The sequence below is a fragment of the Hemiscyllium ocellatum genome, chromosome 19, assembly GCF_020745735.1.
Source record: "Hemiscyllium ocellatum isolate sHemOce1 chromosome 19, sHemOce1.pat.X.cur, whole genome shotgun sequence".
Classification (NCBI taxonomy): Eukaryota; Metazoa; Chordata; class Chondrichthyes; order Orectolobiformes; family Hemiscylliidae; genus Hemiscyllium; species Hemiscyllium ocellatum.
The window spans coordinates 67,907,295-67,933,227 of NC_083419.1; the positions used below are offsets into that span (position 1 = coordinate 67,907,295).

General features: G+C 46.6%; 1 protein-coding gene across 1 annotated transcript in view; it reads left to right on the forward strand.

The window, feature by feature from the left end:
- The window catches only part of LOC132824784 (differentially expressed in FDCP 6 homolog), a 71,577-nt gene extending 48,134 nt beyond the window's left edge, over window positions 1-23,443 (forward strand). The window contains exons 6-12 of the mRNA XM_060839520.1: window positions 536-644; window positions 1,051-1,241; window positions 2,689-2,796; window positions 3,939-4,105; window positions 7,783-7,963; window positions 14,145-14,235; window positions 22,663-23,443. Of these exons, the coding sequence (XP_060695503.1) occupies window positions 536-644; window positions 1,051-1,241; window positions 2,689-2,796; window positions 3,939-4,105; window positions 7,783-7,963; window positions 14,145-14,235; window positions 22,663-22,874 (1,059 nt within the window). The 3' untranslated portion in view covers window positions 22,875-23,443. The remainder of the gene's footprint in view (window positions 1-535; window positions 645-1,050; window positions 1,242-2,688; window positions 2,797-3,938; window positions 4,106-7,782; window positions 7,964-14,144; window positions 14,236-22,662) is intronic.
- Window positions 23,444-25,933: the final 2,490 nt, after the last annotated feature.

A 25,933-nucleotide genomic window follows, 5' to 3' on the forward strand; every position in this document is an offset into this window, starting at 1 on the left:
TTACAGTACTGGTGGGGACAGGTCTATCTCTGTATAACACTGGGGTACAGTACTGATGGGGACAGGTCTGTCGCTGTATAACATTGGCTTACTGGACTTGTGAGGACAGATCCGGCACTGTTTCACGCTGGGATAGAGTACTGGTAGGGATAGGTCTGTCCTTTATACCAATAAGGTACAGTACTGGTGGGGACAGGTCTGTCACTGTATACCAATAAGGTACAGTACTGGTGAGGACAGATCTGTAACTGTATAACACTGGGGTACAGTACTGGTGAAGGGCTTATGCCCGAGACGTCCGTTCTCCTACTCCTCAGATGTTGCTTGACCTGCTGTGCGTTTCCAGCACCACTCTCCCGACTCAGATCACCAGCATGTGGTGTCTTCGTTTTCTCCACTGTATAATACAATTTAAAATACTAAAGGCCTTGTCAGTCTGCCACCATTCTTTTCTCTCTGCTGGCTGTTCTTTTAACCTCGCTGTCTCAGGCTCGTCAATCAGTTCCTCATTTGGTGCTGTGTTCCTCTCCTGTAGATGCTCCCTGATAAGGAAGGAAAGCGATGCTTGTTCTGTGTAAAGACTGTAAACCGTACGTATGAGCTGAGTGCGTCAGACATGAAGCGGAGACAGGAGTGGATGGACAGTAAGTGATGGATGTGGGAAAGCCATGTGTATGTTGTATGCCTTGGGGGCAATGGGGTCGGGAGGGGTGGTGATTGTAACAGGGCTCGAGGAAGGGGTGGGGAGATTGTGACTGTCCGTCTCTGTGACACAGAGATTATCCGTGAGTGAGTTCCTGAAAGGTCTGTGTCTCTGAGTGGCAGTGTTCAGGGTGCACTGGCTTGATCCGTACCAGGTGGTGGGTTTCGCTGGCTGTGTCAGTGATTATTGCCCGTCCCTAGTTGCCCCTCAGAAGATAGGTGTGACCTGCCTCCTTGTGAAGCTGCAGTTCCTCCTGAACTTTGGCAGAGAGGGGAATGGTTGTACTCTCCTGCCTCCCCTTGGTTCCTGCCGTGATGGTGAGGCTCTGTGTTGTTGCCCTGGGGCAGGTATCATGGCTGCGATCTGGATCCTGGCAGAGAACAAGAGCTCAATGCACAAGGTGCACAAGGAGAGGCGGAGGGAGCAGCGTCGGCAGGCAGCCGCCAGGTTATTGGAGAAGAAGGCACAGGAGGATGCTCTGGCAGAGCTGCAGGCCGAGAGAGAGGCACAGCTGGCACAGCTCGAACAACTCAGGCAGGTCCGAGTGCCACACGCGGTCTACATGTACCACACCACCCTCACCAACCCCACACTGTCAGTTGTGAGCATAGTGTGTGTGTGTGTGTGTGTGTGTGTGTGTGTGCGCGCGCGCGCATACTGTGGGTGAGCATACCGTGTGTGCGTGTGCGAGCATACTGTGGGTGAGCATACCATGCGTGTGTGTGTGGCTGAGTGTAAGCATACTGTGTGTGAGCATACCGTGTGTGTGTGTGCGCGCGCGCGCGCATACTGTGGGTGAGCATACCGTGTGTGCGTGTGCGAGCATACTGTGGGTGAGCATACCATGCGTGTGTGTGTGGCTGAGTGTAAGCATACTGTGTGTGTGCAGGTGAGTGTGAACATACTGTGTATGCGCAGGTGATTGTGAGCATACTGTGTGTGCGGGTGAGTGTGAGGGTACTGTGTGTGTGTGTGCAGATGAGCGTGAGCATTCTGTGTGTGTGTGTAGGTGAGTGGGAGCATATTATTTGTGCGAGTGAATGGGAGCACACTGTGTGTGCGGGTGAGCGTGAGCATACTTTGTATGTGTGTGGGTGAGTGTGCGCATACTGTCCGTGTGTGTGCGGGTGAGCAGGTGAGTGTGAGCATACTGTGTATGTGTGCGGGTGAGTGTGAGCATACTGTGTGTGCGCGTGGGTGAGTGTGAGCATAGAGTGTGTGTGTGTGTGTGTGTGTACACATGGGTGAGTGTGAGCATACTGTGTGCACAGATGAGTTGGAGCACGCTGCGTGTGTGTGCAGGTGAGCATGAGTGTACTGAGTGTGCGTGGGTGAGTGTGAGCATACTGTGTGTGTGCACGCGAGTGTGAGCATACAGTGTGTGTTCAGACAAGTGGGAGCACACTGTATGTGCACGCAGGTGAGTGTGAGTGTACTCTGTGTGTGAGCATACTGTGTGCACAGGTAAGTGTGAATATACTGCGCACGTGCATGCCGGTGAGTGTGAACGATGCCTGTGTGATTGCGCGTGGAGAGGGCAGCCTGCGAGGGCGAGTGCTTCAACACTCTGCCAGTGCACAGGTGAGTGTGAGCGCTGTCTGCGCCTGCGTGCGTGAGCAAGCTTGAGCACTGTCTTGCAAGAGTGAGTGTGAGCATTCTGTGCATGCTGAGCAGACTGTAAGCACTCAGTGTGAGTGTGAGCAAACCATTTGGGATGCTGAGGTCCGATCCATGTCTCCTTTCCCCAACCCTGCCCATGTCAGATACAAATACGGAATAGACTGAGGAAATAAAATAGTGGTTTCTGGTCCTTTGTGAGAGCTGACTGGATAGTTACTTTACTGTCCAGGCAAGACACTGCTCAGTGATGGGAATCTTCCTGCTCTCAATTTCTGCTAAAGCACCATGGTTGCTACACACAAACCTCAAACAGCTCCTATCATCCTCCCCACCTCCATCTCTGAAAGCCCATTTTGGTCTCCTAGGCCCAGGAAGAAGCTGAACACCTCTGGCGAACCAAGGAACTCCACTGGATGACACAGCACGAGGAGCTCCAGCAGAAGCTGCAGATGGAGCTACAAAAGGCCAGGACAGTAAGAAAAATGGGAGGCCGAGAACCAGGCTTGCACCACTAGGTCTGGAGGTGGATCCAATCCCAGGCCCAGGACTAGACCATGATGCCTGGAGTTGGTTTGGTGTTCAGGCCTGGGCCTGTGTTGTGAGGTCTAGAGCCAGATCCATTCCCAAGCCCAGGATAGTCCATTTGGCCTGGAGCTGCAGTTGGGTTTGGATTTAGATTAGATTCCTACAGATTAGATTCCCTACAGTGTGGATACAGGCCCTTCAGCCCAACCAGTCCATACCGACACTCCGAAGTGTAACCCACCCAGACCCATTTCCCTCTGACTAACGCACCGAACACTACGGGCAATTTAGCATGGCCAATTCACCTGACCTGTACATCTTTGGGCTGTGGGAGGAAACCGAAGCACCCGGAGGAAACCCACGCAGACTCTGGGAGAATGTGTAAACTCCACACAGACAGTTGCCCGAGGCTGGAATTGAACCTGGGACCCCTGGTGCTGTGAAGCAGCAGTGCTAGCCCCTGAGCCACCGTGCCACCCCCTGAGCCACCATGGAGCATCTGAGGCTGAGGGATGACCTCATAAAAGTTTATAAAATTATGAGGGGCAAGGATAGATGAATAGATGAGGCTTTTATTTTCTGGGGGGGGGGGGGGGGGGGGGGGGGGTCGGAGGAGGAATGGTGGGGATTCCAAACCTAGAGGGCATAGGTTTAAAATGAGAGGTTAAAATTTAAAAGGGATGTAAGGGCAGAGGGTGGTGCGTGTATGGAATGAGCTGCCAGAGGGTACAATCACAACATTTAAAAGGCATCTGGTGGGGTACATGAATGGGAAGAGTTTAGCCAAGTGCTGGCAAATGGGACTAAGTCAGATTGGGGTGGTAGATTAGCATGGACAAGTTGGGCTGCAGGGCTGTATGAGTTGACAGGTGTCTGTCCTTAGTGCCCAGGCTCTGCTGAGCTGTATTGGCAGTAAGGTGTGAGGGTAGGGGAGTCTGAGCACCTCCCATTGGTGTTGACTCCTGCTCCTTGGGACAGGACTCTGCCCCCCAGCTTGTGCAGGGAGAGGGCACTGCGCGTGGCAGAAACATTTGTGGGGCTGGTGAGTACATGCTGCAGTATTTTAGCATATCTCCCCCTCTCCTTGAAGGACAAGCTCCAGATGCAGTTGGTGATGGAACAGAAGGAGCAGGAGGCTGGTGCCCAGCGCCATCGGATTCAGGAACTGGAGATGATGCAGCAAGGGTTGGAGCGGGCCCTCAGGGCTGAGATCGAGGCCCACACCAATGAGCAGACAGTGCGATCTGCGCAGGCAAGGTGCAGTACCGGCAGTGAGGGTCAGGAGGCACGCTGCTCCATCTCCCCAATCACTGAACGAACTGTTAAACTAATCCTGACCCAATGCAGGGGGTTCCCGGGAGAACCTTTTATGGTAACCCATTGCTGCGTAGACTTGGAGTTTGACTCTTGCCATTGTGTCTACTGGAATTTGAATTCAATTCTCACCTTCTCATGTTATTATCAGTGACAGAGACTGTTAAACTAATGGCAGTTGTTGTAAAAACCCATCTGTTTCACTCTGTGAGGAAATTGAAGAGTTTTGGGGAAAAGGCAGGAAAACTGAATCCAGGCTGATAAACCATAATCTCATTGAATGGCAGAGCATACTTGATGGGCCGAATGGCCTACTTTTGTTCCTGTGTTAGTGGGTGTGGTGTCAAGGAGTGGTTGAGGAAATGATTGAAATTGCATCATCACGGTTTAAAAAGAGACTATCAGGTTGGGAAAGGTAGAAAGAGATGACTGATGAATGTTTCTGAGGGGTGACCTTATAGAGGTTTATAAAATCATGAGGAGCATGGAAATGGTAAATAGTCCAGGTCCTTTTCCCAGGGTAAGTGAGTCCAAAACCAGAGGGCATAGTTTTAAGGTGAGAGGCGAAAGGATTTACAAAGGGACCTGAGGGTCATGAAGCCCATGGTACATGTATGGAACATCGTCAAACAACACCATGTTATAGGCCAATAGATTTATTTGATATTACAAGCGTTCAGAGCACTTACTTCATCAGGTGGTGGAAGGAAGTGCACAGATACAGAATTTATATGCAGAGAGATAATGGCAAGATAGTTGCAGGTAATTAGGAGTGTCAAAAGATAAATACAAATGCTGTGAGTAGAGTGTCGACAGGCTGACCTATGATCTGATTACTTAAAGCAAAATGATGCGGGACATGGATAGGATAAATAGACAAAGTCTTTTCCCTGGGATCGGGGAATCCAAAACTAGAGGGCATAGGTTTAGGGTGAGAGGGAAAAGATATAAAAGAGACCTAAGGGGCAACTTTTTCATGCAGAGGGTGGTGCGTGCATGGAATGAGCTGCTAAAGGATGTGATGGAGGCTGATACAATACAGCATTTAAGAGGCATTTGGATGGGTATATGAATAGGAAGGGTTTGGAGGGATATGGGCCGGGTGCTGGCAGTTGGGACTAGATTGGGATGGGATATCTGGTCGGCGTGGACAGATTGGACCGAAGGGTCTGTTTCCATGCAGTACTTCTCTATGACTAAGATGATGCTAGAGATAAACCAATAGCACGATAGGTGTAAGAGATGCATAGCGAGGGTCTAACCAAAGTAACAAGTAATCCAAAACTGTACAAACTAGTTCAGGTGGGGAGATCATGGCAAGTTAACAAGATTTCTGATGGAGGGCTTATGCCCAAAACATTGTTTCTCCTGCTACCTGACCCCTGTGCTTTTCCAGCACCACACTCTCGACTCTGATCTCTAGCATCTGCAGTCCTCACTCTCTAAAGCTATCAAGCTATCAAGATGATGGTGTCAAAACAGAACAGTAAGGAAGATTTTACAAACATAGACCATATAGTGTGACATGAGCCCAAGACTAAGCTGAGGCTGTCTTCATAGGTACAGAATTTCGCTCTCAGTTTCTGCTCAGCAATTCTGTGTTGTGTATTTCTGAAAGCTGCCTTGGAGGATGTTTGGCTGAAGATCAGAGGCTGAATGTCTCTGACGCTGAAGTGTTCCCTGACTGGGAGGGAACAGTCCTGTCTGGCAATTGTTGCGCAGTGTCCATTCATCCGTTGTCGACGCTATGTGGGGGGATGCAGGTGTAGAGTGCCAAAATGTCCACTGTGATGAGGAATATTCTTCACTGAGCAGAAATTGATCGCTGAGTTCCATCATCTTGATGACTTATGATCTCTCGACCTTAGCTAGTTTGATTTGGAGGAGCTGTTATTGGACTGGGGTGGACAAAGTTAAAAATCGCACACCCAGGTTATAGTCCAACAGGTTTATTTGGAGGTATTCGCTTTCAAAGCGCTGTTTCTTCATCACCTGAAATAACCTGGTGTTGTGTGATTTTTAACAAGTTTGTACAGTTTTAGATTACTTGCAACTTTGGTTAGACCCTTGTCATGTGTCTCTTATACCTAACGTTATTCCAGACATTTGCTTTGTCTGTAGCACCATCTTGTTGATTTTTTTTTTGTAATTATCTCTCTGTCTTAATTAATCGGATCGTAGGTCATCCCTTTACTTGCTATTCAGCTGTTGACTGTTCAGTCTCACCGTTTGACAAGTTTGATCACCTGCAAAGACTTATTGTTCAGTCTGTCAACACTCTACTCACACCATTTGTTACTACCTTTTGACCCTCTTGATTACAGAGAAATTTCCATTTTCTGAAGGACACAGGTGGGGAGTATTTCATTTCGTTAATCGAGTACCGGGTAACACAGATAGCCACACGTCGGGACCTCGCAATCTTGTTCAGAATCATCCGAAATTTGGTTAATCAAATGCTGGATAATCAAGGTTCCTCTGTACTTAGGGTATCTTGCAGTGATCTCTCCGCCTATAAATTCTGTATCTGTGCGCTTCACCTAATGAAGGGGCAGCGTTTTGAAAGCTTGTGATTTCAAGTAAATCAGTTGGATTATAATCTAGCGTCATGTGTGACTTCTGACTTCGTCCACCCCAGTCCAATACCAGCACTTCCATATCATGTTGGAATGAGCTGCCAGAGGAAGTGGTGGAGGCTGGTGCAATTACAGCATTTAAAAGACAGCTGGATGGGTATATTAATTGGAAGGCTTAAGAGAGATACGGGCCAAATGCTGGCAAATGGGACAAGTTTAGTTTGTGATTATGGTCGACATGGACGAGTTGGACCGGAGGGCCTGTTGCTGTGCTGTATGACTCCCCAGAGAAATTTCTTCAGCCAGAGTGTGGGGAGCCTGTGGAATTCTCTGCCACAAGTTGAGGCAAAACATTGAATGTTTAGATTAGATTAGATTACTTACAGTGTGGAAACAGGCCCTTCGGCCCAACAAGTACACACTGACCCTCCGAAGAGCAACCCACCCAGACCCATTCACCTACAGTTACCCTTCACCTAACACTAGGGACAATTTAGCATGGCCAATTCACCTAACCGGCACATTTTTGGATTGTGGGAGGAAACCGGAGCACCCGGAGGAAACCCACGCAGACACAGGGAGAATGTGTAAACTTCACACAGACACTTGCTCGAGGCAGGAATTGAGCCCAGGTCTCTGGCGCTTTGAGGCAATAGTGCTAACCACTGTGCCACCACAAATTACTTTGGGAAAGAGGGAGAGTTAGCTCAGTTGGGTGAAGGGCTGGTTTGCTATACAGCGTGACTGACTTGGATACAGTTCTTAGGGCTAACGGCATCAAAGGATTTTGGGAGAAAGTGGGAACAGGTCACTGAAGAGGATGATAAGCCACGCTCATATAGAATGGGGTAAGCAGGCTTGAAGGGCCAAATGGCCTACTCTTCCTATTTTTCAATTATCTTTAATTGGCTATGGCCCGCGAATGTGAACAGAAAGGCTTAATAAATATATATAATACTTCCATGAGCCAGACTGTGTCTAGCCTGATCAAAGCTGGCTTTTAATGCCCCCTACTTACTGAGTTTTGTTTATTTTTCCATTAAGGCTACTGCAGGAGGAGGAGGAAAAACTGAAGGAATTGATGATGCTGAGACGTGAGCAACAGGATCTCAGTCGGCAGGAGGAGCGGCAGCAGCAGCAGCAGTTGACCAACAAGGCCCAGGCTTTACAGCAGGCCATGGAGCAACTGAGAGAGAGCAGGCAGCGGAACAAGCAGGACCTTGCTGTGAGTGACCTCCAGGGACTGCCAACGGACTCTTCAACCAGTGTCTGTCCCATTCTGTGCTCGTGGAAGTGAAGTGGTCATAGTCAGAGTATAATGAGAGAGCAGCGCTATGGTAGAGAGAGAAGACTGGTGAGGGTTTAATCACACCTCAGGCGAGGGGAGAGTTTGACAAGGGGAGTCCTTGATGGTGACCTCAGCTGGTGATGGGTATTGAATCCATGCTGTTGCCGTCACGCTGTATTACAAACCAGCCAGTTCACCCAACTGAGCTAACTCTCCTTCTTTCCCAAAGTAAGTTACGGAGGCTGCAGGGGCACTTGGATGTTGGGGGAGGGCAGATTTGGAAGATAGGGTATGATGTGGGCAGATGTGATCTTGATGAGAAGAACAGAACAACATATGGTCCATCCAAATACCCTCATGCATGAATCCCAAAACATTGATGGACTTGATGGGCCAAATGGTCTGCTTCCACACTTTAGGAATTCTGTGATTGGTATCTGGGAAGGATTTAGGAAGGTGAGTGGAATGTTGGCATTTATTGCAACGGGAAAATGGAATGTAAAAGCAAGGAAGTTTATGTCCAATACTTGGCTATTCAAATGTTACTTTTCCAGTCCATGTTTCTTTTCTAACTCTCATGCCACCAACTCCAACACCAGTGAATACTGTTCCCCAGCTGAATTTCAACCAGTCTTTCTCAATTAACCTATCCTCATCAGCTGACCTCTCTTTTTAAAATATATTTTAATTGAAAAATAGATTTTTAAAAATATTACAACAATTCAAAACAATACAAAGAAAGAACACCAAAAAAATGTCAAAAAGCCAAACCACCATCATGTACAAATGTATAAAAATATATATTAAACAAAAATCCAACTGGCTACTTAACAAAATAAATAATAACTAACAACAAACTAAAATAATAATACAGTTCAGCTAAACAAAACACTAACTCTCAAATGTCACATATCCATACACTCGCAGTTGCCCTCTCTGAATATTGGTCTCATAAAGCACTATCATTACAGTTATATAAAAGCCCTTATTAGTGTGGCAGACAAATCTGTATCAAGGTATTCCAAAAAGGGCTGCCATGTCTTATAGAAATTCTCAGCTTTGTGGTGTACCTGTAAGAAAATTCAAGGGGATATGCTCCATAACAATCTTACGTCAACCAAACAGGCCCGGGGATTTTCGGACACCCAACCCAGCAAGATTTTCTTTCTTGTGCAGAAAGTGAGGACGCTGGACAGCTTTTTCTTAGGTACATATACAGGCAACACACTGGGCAGGCCAAGGAGAAGAGAGATTGGGTCTGTCTTCACCCTTACATCCAAAATCCCCTTCATTGTACCTGCCTCAGTGCTCCAGTATGTTTGAAGCCTGTCACACAACCAGAGACAATGGGTAAGAGTGCCCATACCAACCCTACACTTGGGACATGTTGAAGATACCCTGGTTTAAATTTTGATAGACGCTCCAGAGCCAAGTGGACCCTGTGGAGAATCTTCAAATGTAAACCATGGGTCCTATCGCAAGTTGATAACTTTCTTGCATTTTCCCAAACATCTTTCCATGCCTCTGAGGAGGCCTCAGCGCCTAGCTCTCTCTCTCCCAAACAATGCAAAGCCAATTGAACTCACCTGAGGGACTACCGCCCAGTTGATGATTATAAAGTGCTGACAGAAAATGTACTCTTAGCACTGAGCGCCGTTATTTCTATGTCAGATTTGAAGGAACCAGTCAAAAGTGTAGTCTTTTTTTTGAATAAAATCCCTAACTTGATGAAAGCAAAAGAGGTTCCCATTAGATAATTTGTATTTCCGTGCTAACTGATCAAAGGACATCATTGTACCTCCCTCAAACAAATCACCCCTGCAAGACACACCCCTAGCTGCTCAATGTTTGAATCCTGAATCATCATCCCTGGTTGAAAACCCAGCATACCCAGCACAGGTATAAGGAAAGATGTTTTGTCAATATTGCCTTCCCCCTGCTGAATTGCCCTCCATCCTTTAACAGGATTGATAACTATTGGGTTATGACAATATTCCTTAATTGTCCTCATTTTGTCCAAATACAGCAAGCTAGTAAGGGGGCACATTGCCTGAGAGGTTTTGATATCTAACCATATTAACAGATAAAAGTGAGCTTAGTTTTTAATGTTGGGAAGATCCACTCCCTCCAGTCTGAGGCAATTGCAGGTTAGCCAGTTTAATAAGGCGCCACGTACAATGCCAAATAAGAACTGAACCAGCCGTTCAGTCTCCTGAACGTTCACTTATTGAAAATCGGGGGGGTGGGGGGGGGGTGGCATTTGTGTAGGGTACAATAAACGGGGGAGAATATTTATCTTATAAAAGCTATCCGACCTAACCATGAGACTGGAAGCGCCTCCCTTCTTTGAAGGTCTTGTTTGATTTTGTCGAATAATTGAACAAAATTAGCTTTAAACATCCGATCCAGAACTGGAGTGATGAATATGCCCTAACACATAACCTAACACCCTGTTGGCTGCCCCTAAAAATGCTAAAATTGCTTGATCATGCCCCATTGGTGATGACTGCAGTGAGAGGGTCACTGTAGAGAACCTTTACCCATCTTATAAAGGCTTCACTTAAGCCAAACCGCCCTAGAGTATTAAAAAAAAGTATGGCCACTCAACTCAGTCAAATGCCTTCTCTGCATCTAGAGGTATCACCAATCCCTGTACTGACTGGTGTTGACACGTTTGAATTACATTAAGCAGCTTCCTAACATTATTGTAGGATCTGCAGCCCTTTATGAATCTCGTCTGATCCTCTTTAACAATAGAAGGTGACACAGTTTCCAGCCTTAACACAAGAATCTTAGAGAGGATTTTAAAGTCAACATTTAAGAGGGAAATGAGTCCTCTGGGATCTTCCCTTTTTTTAAGAGTGAGCAAAATATTGGCCTCTCTTAGAGAATTCCAGGGGGCACCTTTTGGGAAGGTATTGGAGAGAATGCAGAGAAGTCACCCGAAGAGTGAAACCCTTCAGTTATGTGGATAGATTGGAGAAGCTGGGGCTATTTTCTATTTAAAAGAGGACACTGAGACATTTACAATATGGGAATCCATTTGGGCCATTTCTGTACCCATCAACAAAGCTCTGACTGCACTGATCCCATTTTCCAACTCTTAGATCAGAGCACTGGAGACCATGGCAATGCAAGTTAATATTTAAATTCTGATTAAATGTTACAAGGGTTTCTGACTCAGCCTCCCCTTTCAGGCAATGAGTTCTGGACTCTTACCATCCTCTCGAGGTGAAAAAAAAATCCCATCCGCTCTCCTCAAAATTTTTCCTTAAATCTCTGCCCCTGGTTCGTGACTCTGTCTTAATAGGAAGATTAATGCCTTCCTAGTCACGCTATGTGTGCCCCATGTAATCTTGTGTACCTCTATCCAGTCCCCTCTTAACCCTCACGGCTCCAAGGAAAACCACTCCGGACTGTTCAATCTTTCCTTACAGCCCAGGTAGCAGGTAAATCACCTCTGCACCCTGCCTTGTGCAATTGCATCCTCCGTACAAGGTGATGACCAGCATGGTGTACTCCAGTTGTGGTCTATCCAGCATATTTTTGGAACAGTTCCAGCAGAACTCCCTTGCTCTTGTATGCTATGCCTCCCCAACCACCTTATCTCCCTACCTTGTTACCTTCAGGGATCTCTGGATATGCCCATTAAGATCCCTCTAATCTTGCATTGTTCCTCCTCCTAAAATTCATTACCTTTGGCTTGAATTCCATTTGTCTCTGCTGTACCCTCCTGACCAGTCTGGTGATATCCTCTAGCATCATCTGCAAACTTCTTGATTGTAACCCCTACATTTTAGCCAAAATCATTAATGTACATCCCAAACAGCGAGGCCTGTGGAAACCCATAGGGAACAGACCTGATCAGTGAGAACAGACCTTTGCTCTTTCTTTCTTTCCTTCTCTCTCTCTCTCTCTCTCTCTCTCTCCCCTGCCCACCACCACCACCACCTTCTGTCCGTTTTGGTTTCAACATGCTACTTTGCCAGTCTGCCACCTTATCAAAAGCTAAAGTCCACACAGACCACATCAAACGCATTGCCCTCACCAACACTCCCAGTCATGTTGTCAAAAAAAGAACCAAATTTCGCCAACATGACTTTCCCTGAACAAATGCTGACTACCCGGATGAATCTGTCTCTCCAAGTGCAAATAAATTCTGTCCCTCATAATTCTCTGTAATCGTGCCTGCAGCACCGAGGTTAGATTGGCCTCTAATTTCCAGGTCTTAACTTTAACCAGAAATGGAAGAATGTGAGAAGGTTTGAAGGTGATTTGATAAAGGTTTTCGAAATGGTGAGGGGTCTGGACTAAGCAGATAGAGAACCTGTTCCCATTGGTGAAGCTTTTAAGGCATTTGCCCTAAAAAGCAATGATGACCTGAAGACGTGGTGGCTCAGTGGTTAGCACTGCTGCCTCACAGCAACAGGGTCCCAAGTTTGATTCCCACCTCGGGTGACCATCCGTGTAGAGTTTGCACATTCTCCTTGTGTCTTCATGGGTTTCCTCCGCATACTTCGGTTTCCTCCCACAATCCAAAGATGTGCAGGTCAGGTGAATTGGCCATGCTAAATTGCCAAGTCAGGGCTAAGTACAGGGTAGGGGGACTGGGTCTGTGCGGGTTACTCTTCGGAGGATCGGTGTGGACTTGTTGGGCTGGAGGGCCTGTTTCCACACTGTAGGTAATCTAATCTAACCTAACCTAAATGGTTAAGCTCAGAAATGTGCTGCCCACAAATGTGGTGGAGGATCAATTGAAATGTGACTTACATCAGAGATTTCGAACAAAATTGAACAGGGAACATTTTCAGGGATCTGAGATATGTTGGAGAATGGTACTCAGTGAACTGCTCCTCCACAGAACTAACACCGACAGGATGCATTGAATGGCTGTAGTCAGCCTATAATTCCAACAGAATCCAAGCACTTCCCCTGCATGTTCAACAGCATACTACCACTTGCACCTTACTGAGGTTAAATTAAGGATAGTAACAAATGGTGACTTTGCCAGTGATTCTAGCACATAATCATATACTGTAGTGATTACCATTACTGAGTCGCCCGTCACCATTGTACTGGGGAAAGGCAGAGTCATCATTGAGCAGAATCTCATCTGGACTTGCCACATAAGCACAGTGGCTACAAGCGAAGGTCAGAATATTGCAGCGAGTGACTCCCCACCTGACTTCTCCAAGGTACAAGTCAGGAGTGTGATGGAATACTTCCCACTTACCTGGATAAATGCTGCTCCAACAACACTCGAGAAGATTGGCACCACATCCACAAACATGCACTCCCTCCACCACTGACACTCTGCAGCAACAGTGTGTATTATCTGCAAGATATATTGCAGAAATTCACCAAGGCTCCTTCCAATCCCATGATCTCTACACCATCCTGGCATGCAAATATATCCCTTCATTGTGACTGAGCCAAATTTCTCAAACTCCTCTCCTCACTACACGGCAGGGGGTTCCTGCAGGACATGAGCTCACCACTTCTTTCTCAACGGATGTTTAGGGTTGGCAAAAATAAAGCTGCCGTTGCCAGCAACAGGCGTATATCGTTGAATTGGATGGGATATTAATGAGAGTAAGCAGGAAAGTGTGATTAGACTGAATGGGAAAGGAAGTGTTGTGGCAATTGGCAGGAGTGTGGGTTAGCTGTACAGTATTATTGTCTTGATTTGATTTATTGTCACATGTGACATACAGTGAAAAATATTGTTTTGCTATTCAGCAAACTATACCATCAAAACACTCCAACGATAGATCCAGATGACCGTTTGATCAAATTTATCGGAAGGTTAGATCTTATTGAGTTCTCAAACCTCTGAGATTGGAATAGAACATAAGTCCTGGGGCAGTCTCGAGTAAAGTCACCCACTCAATCCTCCCAGTTGGCAGCCGAAAAAACAGAATGGGCAAGAGAACCGGACCAAGAACAATAAGATGGACCCTCCAGGGTGTGCTCGCTATCACTCATTCCCTGCTCATGTCTATCTTGTTCCCCATGATAGGATACTGCTGACTGTGGCCAGCTCCACCTCAGTTTCTCAGCTGATGGGGGTGACCTTGAATGCGAGGTGACATTTCTGACCCATTTCACTTCTTTACAGATGGCAGAACAGACGAGGAGAAGAGCCAGTCAACATGTGAAACACTGGAGCGTGCAACTGAATCGACTGATGCAACCAATTGTGCCTGGGGGTAAGGGAAACAATTGGGGCAGCTGTAGAGGGTATTTGTGCAGTCACACTGGGCCTCTGTAACCTGTGCTATTCCCTGGGAAAATAGTGTAGAATGGTCCCAGTACTAAGTACTATGCATATAATATCCTATAACTTCTTTAATCGCTTCTATCAAACAAAAGTTCAACAAAGATGATGAAAAAAGGGGAAAATCAAATTTGGGGATAAACTTGAAGTACAATCAAGATGGGACTGTAAGAGCTTCTTGAAATATATAAAAAAGATGAGAGAAGCCAAAGTGAATAGAAACTCCTCTGAAAACGAGGCTGGGGAAAGAGTAATGGGGAATCAGGAAATGGCAGAGGTATTGAATAAAGTTCATAGTTCCTTGAAGATGGAGTCGCAGGTAGACAGAATAGTGAAGAAGACATTTGCATGCTTGCTTTTATTGGTCAGTGCGTTGAATATAGGAGCTAGGACATCATGTTGAGGCTGTACAGGACATTGGTGAGGCCACCTCTGGAATAGGACATACAATTCTGGTCTCCCTGGAGCATCAGAGGCTGAAGAGTGACCTTGCAGAAATTTAATAAAATCATGAGGGGCAGAGGTAAGGTGAATAGACAAGGTCTTTTCCCCTGGGTAGGAGAGTCCAAAATTAGAGGACACAGGTTTAATATGAGAGGGGAAAGATTTACAAAGGACCTATGGGGCAATTTTCTCACAGAGGGTGGTGTGTGTATGGAGCGAGCTGCCAGAGGGAATTATAGAATTGCTATAGTGCAGAAACAGGCCATTCGGCCCAACAAGTCCACACTGACCCTCTGAAGAGTAGCCCACCCAGATATATTCACCGACCCTAATACTCTATATTTGCCCCTGATAATGCACCTAACCTACACATCCCTGAACACTGTGGGTAATTTACCATGGCCAATTCACCAACCTGCACATCTTTGAACTGTGGGAGGAAACCGGAGCATCTGAAGGAAACCCGCTCAGACACAGGGAGAATGTGCAAACTCCATTCAAATTGTCGTCCGAGGCTAGAATTGAACCCGGGCCCCTGGCATTGTGAAGCAGCAATGCTAACCGCTGAGCCACTGTGCCACAGTGGAGGCTAGTATAATTACAACATTTAAAAGCCATGATGTGGAAGTTCCAGTGTCGGATGGGGTGTACAAAGTTAAAAATCAGTGTGGTGCTGGAAAAGCACAGGTCAGGCAGCATCCAAGGAGCAGAAGAATCGACGTTTCCGGCAAAAACCTTTCATCAGAAATGCTGATACTCCAGTATCTGCAATACCTACTTCTGCAAAGTTAAAAGTCACACAACACCAGGTTATAGCCCAACAGGTTTATTTGGAAGCACTAACTTTCAAAGCGCTGCTCCTTTCTCAGGTGGCTGGTGAAGTAGGATCATAGCACACAAATTCTGAGTCCTATCATCCTACTCCATTAGTTACCTGATGAAGGAGCAGTGCTGCAAAAGCTTGCACTTCCAAATAAACCCATTGGGCTATAACCTGGTGTTGTGTGATTTTTAACATTTAAAAGGCAACTGTATGGCTATATGAATAGGGAGGGTTTAGAGGGATATGGGCCAAATGCTGGTCAATGGGATTAGATGAATTTCTGATATCTGGTTAGCACTGACGAGTTGGACCAATAGGTCTGTTTCCATTCTGTTCAATCATATGACTCTAAAAGACAGAGACCTACAGCTGCTGTCTGACACCGCAGTGAATCTGCACAGCTATGCCTTTGCTGTTTGAGTTCAAGTTTTGCTGGATATTGGGGTAAGTCTGAGAAAAATGAACAAACAATGAAATCACAGCTATGTGGGAGAGCTCAGGAGGAACCTGTGTGGGAGAGCTCAGAGCATGGGAACAGATAAGTACATGGTTTTGAAGTGTACCCTAGCAGTTTTTCTTTCTAAATCTACAATAGTGAGTAGAGTGGGTTTTTTTTGATTATATGTTTTATTGAGATCTCTTGGTTAAAATTTTAAAATATATAATATAGGTACTGAGCCTGGAGCAGTAAGACTTTAGATTAGATTAGATTACTTATAGTGTGGAAACAGGCCCTTCAGCCCAACAAGTCCACACCGACCCACCGAAGTGCAACCCACCCATACCCCTACATTTACCCCTTACCTAACACTACGGGCAATTTAGCATGGCCAATTCACCTGACCCGCACATCTTTGGACAGTGGGAGGAAACCGGAGCACCCGGAGGAAACCCACGCAGACACGGGGAGAATGTGCAAACTCCACACAGTCAGTCGCCTGAGTCGGGAATTGAACCCAGATCTCAGGCGCTGTGAGGCAGCAGTGCTAACCACTGTGCCACCGTGCCACCCACTTCTCCCTATTTTCTGGGTCTGTCAACTTTTAAGGTGCAAAGGTGGCCTTTACTGGAGTGATGTGCTCTTCCTATTGGATGTGGGAGATTAGGGAGAGTTTCCATGTTACTGATGATTAGGTCTGCAGGAAGTGTGTTTGGTTGCAAATCCTATCAGATCACATGGATCTGTTGGAGCGGCAGTTAGAGGCAGTAAGGAATTTACAAGAGCTAGCGGGTATGATGGATGGCAGTTACAGGAAGGGAGAAAAACTGAACATTCAGTCAAGTAGATGGGTTACCCCAGGAAAGCAGCAGGAGGCAGTTGGTGTAGGAGTCTCCTGTGGCTATCCCCATCTCAAACAAGTATGCTATTTTGGAAAATGTAGGGGGTAATGGACCCTCGGGCATGTAGCATGAACGGCCAAGTTTCTGGTATCGAGGCTGGCTGCAATGTAATGAGAGGTATGTTAGGTTCCAAGCGATCGATTGTGATAGGGATCTGTTCTGACATTTCTGTGGCTGACAGCGAGAAATCAGATGGTGTGTTGTCTCCCTGATGCCAGGATCAAGGCTATCTCTGAGAGAGTGCAGAAAATCCTCAGGGGGTGGGACCAGCAGGAGCTCTAACTACACAGGAAGGAAAAAGTACGAGACTCTGAAGGGAGATTTTGGAAGTTAGACAGGAATTTGAAAAGGAGATCCTTGAGGGTCGTAATATCTGGATTACTCCCAGTACCACAAGCTGGTGAGGGTAGGAATAGGAGGATAGGGGAGAAGAATGCGTGATTGAGAAGCTGGTGCAGGGTCGAAGGGTTCACATTTTTGGATCATTGGGATCTCTTCTGGGGTAGAAGTGACCTGTATAAATTGGAAGGAGACTAATATAATGGCAGGGAGATTTGCTTGAGATGCCTGGGAGGATTTAAACTGTAAGGTGGGGCCCAAGGAGATAGTGAGGAAAGAGATCAGTCTGAGACTGGTACAGTTGGGAAAGGGAGCAAGTCAAACAGTCAGGGCAGGCAGAACAAGGCAGAGAATAGGCAGGACTGATAAATTAAACTGCATTTATTTCAATGCAAGAGGCATAACAAGGAAGGCAGATGAACTCAGGGCCTGGTTAGGAAGGCAATTACAGAGAGGAGGCTCAGGGATGGACAGGACTGGCAGCTTAATGTTCCAGCTTAATGTTCCAGGAGGGATAGAAAAGGAGGCAAGAGAGGAGGGAGAGTGGTATTTCTGATAAGGGATAACATTATGCTGTACTGAGGGAGGATGCTCCTGCGAATATGTTCAGGGAGGTTGTGTGGGTGGAACTGAGAAATAAGAAAGAGATGATCACCTTATTGGGATTGTACTATAGATCTCCCAATAGTCAGCAGGAAATTGAGAAACAAGTTTGTAAAGAGATCGCGGTTATCTGGAAGAATAATAGGGTGGTAATGGTGGGGATTTTAACTTTCTGAACATAGACTGGGACTGCCATAATGTTAAGAGTTTAGATAGAGAGGAGTTTGTTAAGGGTGCAGATGAAAATTTGGTGATTCTGTATTTGGATGTATCTATTAGAGAAGGTGCAAAAATTGACCGACTCTTGGGAAATAAGGCAGGGCAGGTGACTGAGGTGTCAGTAGGGAACGTTTTGGGCCCAGCGACCATAATTCCATTAGTTTTAGAATAGTGATGGTAAAAGATAGACCAGATCTAACAGTTGAAGTTAGAAATTGAAGGAAGGGTAATTTTGATGATATTAGGCAAGAACTTTCAAAAGCTGATTGGGGACAGATGTTCACAGGTAAAGGGATGGCTGGAAAATGGTAAGCCTTCAGAAATGAGATAACCAGAGTCCAGAGACAGTATATTTCTGTTAGGGTGAAAGGAGAGGCTGGTAGGTGTAGGGAATACTGGATGACTAGAGAAATTGAGGGTTTGGTTAAGAAAAAGAAGGAAGCATATGTCAGGTATAGACAGGATAGATTGAGTGAATCCTTAGAGTATAAAGGCAGTAGGAATATACTTAAGAGGGAAATCTGGAGGGCAATAAGGGATAGCTTTAGCAAATAGAGTTAAAGAGAATCCAAAGGGTTTTTACAAATATATTAAGGACAAAAGGGTAACTAGGGAGAGAATAGGGCCCCTTAAAGATTAGCAAGGCATCCTTTGTGTGGAGCCATAGGAGATGGGGCAATGATAAATGAGTATTTTACGTCACTGTTACTGTGGAAAAGGATATGGAAGATATAGAATGTACAAATAGACGGTGACTTCTTGAAAAATGTCCAAAATACAGAGGAAGTAGTGCTAGATGTCTTGAAATGCATAAGGGTGGATAAATCCCCAGGACTTGATCAGGTGTAGCCTAAAACTCTGTGGAAAGCTAGGAAAGTGATTGCTGGGCCCCTTGCTGAGATATTTGTATCATCAAAAGTCACAGGTGAGGAGCCGGAAGACTGGAGGTTGGTTAACATGGTGCCACTCTTTAAGAAAGATGGTAAGGACAAGCCAGGAAACTATAGATCGGTGAGCCTGATGTCGGTGGTGGGCAAGTTGTTGGAGGGAATCCTGAGGGACAGGATGTACATATATTTGGAAAGGCAAGGGCTGATTAGGGATAGTCAACATGGCTTGAGTTTCTTTGAAAAAGAAGCACAGAGGATTGATGAGGGCAGAGCGGTGTACGTGATCTATATGTACTTCAGTAAGACGTTTGACGATGTTCCCCATGGGAGACTGGTTAGCAAGGTTAGATCTCATGGAATGCAGGGAGAACTAGCTATTTGGATACAGAACTGACTCGAAGGTAGAAGACAGAGGGTGGTGGTGAAGGGTTGTTTTTAGACTGGAGGCCTGTGACCAGTGGAATGCCACAAGGATTGGTGCTGGGTCCACTACTTTTCGTCATGTATGTAAATCATTTGGATATGAACATAAGAGATAAAGTTAGTAAGTTTGCAGATGACACCAAAATTGGAGGTGTAGTGGACAGGGAAGAAGGTTACCTCAGATTACAACAGGATCTTGATCAGATGGGCCAATGGGCTGAGCAGTGGCAGATGGAGTTTAATCTCGATAAATGCTGCATTTTGGGAAAGCAAATATTGTCACTGGTTATGGGTTCGTTATCTAAGGAAAGATATACCAGCATTGGAGGACAATAGGCTGATCCTCGGTATGAAGGAACTGTCATAAGAGTAGAGATTGAGTAGGGTGGGCCTCTACTTATTGCGATTTAGAAGAATGAGTGGCAACCTTATTGTAACAAACCAGATTCGTTAAGGGCTTCACTGGGTGGCTGAGGAAAGGTTGCTTCCTCTTGGGGACAGGCTAGGACCAGACAGTATAATCTCAGAATAAGGGGTCACCTTTTCAAAACAGGGATGAGGAGGAATTTCTTCTCTAAGAGGAGAGTGAGTCCATAGCATTCTTTACTACAGAGGGCTGTAGAGATTGCTTGATAAATATATTAAAGGCTGAAATAGAGTTTTGTTCAGGAAGGGAATCAAGAGTTAGAGTGAAAAGGTAGGGAAGTAGAGTTAAGGGTTATCAGATTAGAAACAATCTCATTCAATGGCAGAACAGATCTGATGGGATGAAAGGCCATTAGTTCCTCCTCTGCTTTGGATGGTGTATTGTGTGCTGTTTTGGACACTGCACTTTATGAAGGATATGAAGGTGGTTGGAGAGAGTGCAGGAAAGATGAGTCTCAGGGATGAGACACTTGAATTTTGGGGATGGATTGGAGAGTTTGGGTGTTGTTTTCCTTGGAGATGTGAACATTGAAATGAAGTTTTCAAAATCAGGAGGGGTCTGGGCAGATTAGATAGGGAGAAGCTTTTCCTGCCAGTGAGAACATAGAGGACAAGATGACACAGATTTCGAGTAATTGACAAAGAAAAATGACATGGGTATGTGAGAAAATGTTTTGCAGCAGCGAGTGTTTCAGGTCTGGAACACATTGCCTCAGAGAGTTCAATCAGAGTGGTATAGAGGGAATTAGTCTGTTTGCTGTAAAAGATGTTTAAAATATTACAACGCCGGGCTATGGTCCAATAGGTTTATTTGGAAGCACTAACGTTCAGAGTGCTGCTCCTTCTTCAGGTAGGTGTGATGAAGGAGTAGCGCTCTGAAAGCTAGTGCTTCCAAATAAACCTGTTGGACTCTAACCTGGTGTTGTGATTTTTAACTTTGTCCACCCCAGTCCAACACGAGCTTCTTCACATCCTGGTCGTAAAGGAAGAATGTGCTGCATTACCGGGAGAATGGCACAAAAATGAAACACTCATTTGGAGAGCCAGCACCAACACAGTGGAATCAATGCACTGTGATCCCATCTTTGACCAGGGTAATGGTCCCAAGTTCAGGGTTCTGCATGGAGTAGTGCCTTGGTTTTAGGGGATGCTATAGAGCAGTAGCAGGAACAGTAGTGACATTTCCAGGTAAACACAGCATGGATTTGGGGGTGACAGGAATATTGTAGGCTCTGACCACCTCACATTGGTTTCACTATTCAGTCGGCTTATCCATGCCGTAATTCCATTCAATCCATTTCATCAATATCTTCGCCTATCAGTCTGGGTGCTGAGAGCTCTAATAAACCCTCAGGATCTCCTGCCTTTTGTATGAAAGGGATGCAGGAGGTTGTATTCATGACCCTTTGTGTGAAAATACAATGCAATGTTATAGCTGAAATGTTAATCATGTGACCTCTTTTCCCTCAATACCAAATTGTTCTTCCAAATCTTCCTGTCTTGTTTAAAATCCTTTTGGTTAGATCACTCCTCAGCCTCTCCTATGGAAATTCTTGTTTGAGGGAATGTGGGTGTCACCAGCTGGATCAGTGGGCGTAAGCTACCTTCTAGAACTGCTGCAGTGTGTGTTGTGGGTAGACTCACAATGCCATTGTAGAGGGAATTCCAGGATTTTGACCCAGTGACAGTGAAGGACTGCCAATATATTTCCAAGTCAGGTTGGTGAGTGTCTTGGAGGGAGTGGTGTTCCCATGTTGCCCTTGTGCCACGAGATGGTAAGAGAGGTGTATAAACCTGCTCTTTCTTAAACCCCCATATAATTTAGGCAAATCTGTGTTCTGTCTCCCCAAAGCCATGGTATCCTCACTCAGACCCGCATACATAACTTTCCAACCCCATGCATTTCTCAATTCCTTGGGAGAAATGCCAACATTCTTTTAGCACTTCTCAGGAAATTCCTGGCACTGTTTGTCAGGTTTTCATGATTTCTGAACATGCACAGCCAAGTCTCTTTGCCTGTCTGCACTCCAGGCTGCCTCATTGGGAGTCATTAGTTCTGGGGACGACATTTCTGTGCAAGACTGACTCTGGTAACTCTGCTCCCTAACTGAAGGGCATCAACAAACTGAGTGTTAGAACTTCCTGTGCTTCTATCGCCAGGACCACTCCATTCAGGACAGGGGATAGGCTCAATGTGAGAGGGAGTGGGGTCAGTGTGACAGGGAGTGGATGGGGTCAGTGTTGGGGTGGGGTCAGTGGGGGGAGGAGGTGTTGTCTCTGAGGGAAAGGGGGTGGGGTCAGTGGGGGGGGAGTCAGTGTTGGGGGGTGGTCAGTGTGGGGGAAGGGGGTGGATTCAGTGGGTGGAGGGAGTGGAGGGATCAGTGTTGGGGAAGGGGGTGGGGTCAGTGTGAGGCTGAGGAGTGGAGGGGGAGGGGTGCTGGGTTTGAGGGTCTCAATCTGCTTGTCAAATGCCTGTGTTCGCCCCCACCCTGGCCTCGTACTTTGCCAGTTTACATTCTGTGTCTGTGATGGCCATCTCTCCAACTGGCACAATCCCACACTGTTGAATTGCTTTGCTCAAACCTGCCGTCTCTCTCTGCCTTTCACTGCTGTATGCATCTGGGATACTATCCTGTGTGTCTTAGGGGGATCACAGTTTCTCAGGTAGTGCTCCTGCGGAGGAGTTTGGGATTATTTCTTTGTTGCGAGTCACTTAGTGCAGCTACTGATGGGGCAATAAATGCTGGCCAGCCAGAGACACCCACAGGAGAATTAAAAAAAGAAAATGGCTGCTAAAGGTTGATGTGCAAACGTAGGTTGTTGCTGAAAGATTTGCGACTGTGTGTTCCAGCTGCCCAGAATCAGCCAAAGAGTGACATCCAGAGCCACAGAGGAGGAGGAGCGTTCATTCCCAAAGAATTTGCTGTCAGGAGGACAGAACAACACAAGATGGTCCCAAATCCGGACTGCGAAGAGAGGTCAGGCTCTGATTCCGAGGATTACGAAAATATGGCAGAGTACATAAAGAATGTGTCCCTTATGGGGGCTAATGTGATCCCTTAGGTGCAGCCGGAGTGTGGACTGGCCAGTGTGAGTGAAGATGTGAGGGACCACGTATGGAGTCAGTGCTGAATCCCAAAGTGTGTGTGTGAGAGTGGGTTTATGTGTATGGCTCTGGTTTCCGCTCCAGCCTGTTTCAGATGGTGTGTCCCCCACCCTCGCCTCCTGGGATCGCATACAGCTGGGAATGTTGTTGTGTTCCCTGACATTGGAGCCAAGGACAAAGTGAGCAGGGTCAGACACACCTGGGAACCATCGATGGTGGGAGAGACAATCCCCATCAACATGAATCCATCTCCCTTCTCTCCCCGTCTTTCCCCCATCCCCCTCCCATACCTCCATCACCCCTTCCCCCGCCTTTGCCCCTTCTCCCACTTTCACCCCTTTCCCCACCCTTTTTTCCCCAGCTCCACCCCCTCCTCTCCCCTCCCCCACCTCCACCTCATTGTCACCTCCCCACCTCATTGTCACCTCCACTACCCCCTCCTACACCCCCTCACTCCTCCTCCCCCACCCTCTGTTTCCCCCCCTTTTACTCACTCCTTCTGCTACCCCTTCCCCGGCCCCTCTCGTTCCCCCCTCCCCGTCCCAGTTTCCCCCTCTTCCCCCTTGTTCCCCCCCCCCCCCCCCTCATTTCCTCCCCCCTCCCCGCTTCCCTCGGTCCCCCCTCGTCCCCTGTCCACCTCATTTTCCTCCCCCCTCCCCACCTCCCTCAGTCCCCCCTCTTCCCCCGTCCCCCTCATTTCCCCTCCAACTCACCGTCCCCCTCATTTCCTCCCCTCTCCCCATCTCCCTCGGTCTCCCCTCTTCCCCCATCCCCCTCCACTCCCCGTCCCCCTCGTTGCCTCCCTCGGTCTCCCCTCTTCTCCCGTCCCCCTCGTTTTCCCCCCTCTCCCCCATCCCCCTCGATCACCCCTCCCCCTTGTTGTCTCCCTTGTTCGTCCCTCTCCCCTGTCGCCCCTCTCCATCCCATTCCCCCCTCCTCCCCTGTCTCCCCCCTCGCCCCCGACTCCCTTTCTCCTCCCCCTTAAGTTGTTACATGAAGTGCTTGGACCTGCAACAATATTCGTTGAATGATTAAAAAATTACTAACTTCAGACTGGTCTGTTGCTTTGTTTCTCTACCTACTTCTGCAGTGATGTGGCGGATTATTCAGTAAAGCCTGTGGACATTCTTCAGGACTGTTGAGCAGATTGTTAAAGGATGATGATGCCGTTGAGACAGAGGTCTCTGTTATCCCAGGGCTCAGCGTATGCCCATCTTTGACTCTTTAAGAGAGGACAGAAGGTTTTGTAGTGATTGACAGTATCAAGAGTTTGAGCATTGAAAGAAGAGCAAAGATCTTTGATCATTTCCAGTGTGCAGATGCATTGGAAATTTGAGGATTAGAGGAGGAAGCAAGATCAGTGCTGGGTCCACTATTTTTTTTCGTTTATGTAAATGATTTGAATATGAGCATAAGAGGCATACTTAGTAAGTTTGCAGATGACACCAAAATTAGAGGTGTAGTGGACAGCAAAGAAGGTTACCTCAGATTACAACAAGATCTGGACCAGGTGGGCCTATGGGCTGAGAAGTGGCAATTAATTTCGATAAATTGAGGTGCTGCATTTTGGGAAAGAAAATCTTAGCAGGACTTATACACTTAATGGTAAGTTCCTGGGAAGTGATGCTGAACAAAAAGACCTTGAAGTGCAGACTCATAGCTCCTTGAAAGTGGAGTCGCAGGTAGATAGGATAGTGAAAAGTGCATTTGGTATGCTTTCCTCTATTGGTCAGAGTATTGAACACGGGAGTTGGGAGGTTGTGTTGCAGCTGTACAAGATATTGGTTTGGCCACTTTTGGAATATTGTGTGAAAGATGTTGTGAAACTTGAAAAGGTTCAGAAAAGAGTTACAAGGATGTTGCCAGGGTTGGAGGATTTGAGCTACAGGGAGAGGCTGAACAGGCTGGGGCTGTTCTCCCTGGAGCGTCGGAGGCTGAGGGGTAACCTGTATAGAGGTTTACAAAATCATGAGGCACGTGGATAGGGTAAATGGACAAGAACTTTTCCCTGCGGTGGGGGAGTCTGTAACTAGAGGTTTAGGGTGACAGGGGAAAGATATAAGAGAGACCTAAGGGGCAACTTTCTCACACAGAGGGTGGTGCATGTATGGAATGAGCTGCCAGAGAATGTGGTGGAGACTGGTGCAATTACAGAACTTAAAAAGCATTTGGATAGATATATGAAGAGGAAGGGTTTGGAGGGATATGGGCCAGGTGCTGGCAGGTGGCACTAGATTGGGTTGGGATATGTGATTGGCATGGACAGGTTGGACCAAAGGGTCTGTTTCCGTGCTGTACATTTCTATATTTGGTTCTATAATTGTTTCCTTAACAGCCATCCCAGGGAAAGGAGTTTGTTGTCAGGAGAATGTAAACAAGGTTCAAAGACACTGGGGAGTGGGCAAAAACATGGCAACTGTGATACAATGTGGGGCCATCTCCACTTTGGGAGGAGGAATGCTGTTGTAGGAATACTGAGAGATTGGTTGATGTCTGAAGGTGTCCTTATTCTAGAGTCACTGAAAGCTAGCATTGCAAGGCCAGTGAGAAACTGGGAAAGCAAACGTTATTGGCCTTCAGCACAACATGAGTTCCAATGTCTTGCTGCTGTTGAATGAAGCTTGGCTCAGACAAAGTGTACACATTTTTGCCCCCTTATGTCAGGATTGAATGCTCACCCATAGAGGGGGTACGATGGAGTGGGTCACCGAATTAATTCCTATCGCGGATGCGACCCAAGCAGAGCAGACCCGGACAGAATATAAGCACATTTCAGAACCAAAAGGGACAGGTTGGCTGGGATTAGGACATAGGGAGTGTAAGTGTTTGTGGGAGAACCACAGTATTACGTTGTTCTGTGCCTGCTCCACTAATAAGTGATAGGAATGTGTTGAACACGTACTATTGTCCGAAAACCAAAATGAGAGGGAAATCAGTGAAAGGGTGACTTTCACCCTTTACTTCTTTGTTCAAATATTTATTCACACAAACATGGGAGGTGGACCCATGAAGAAAG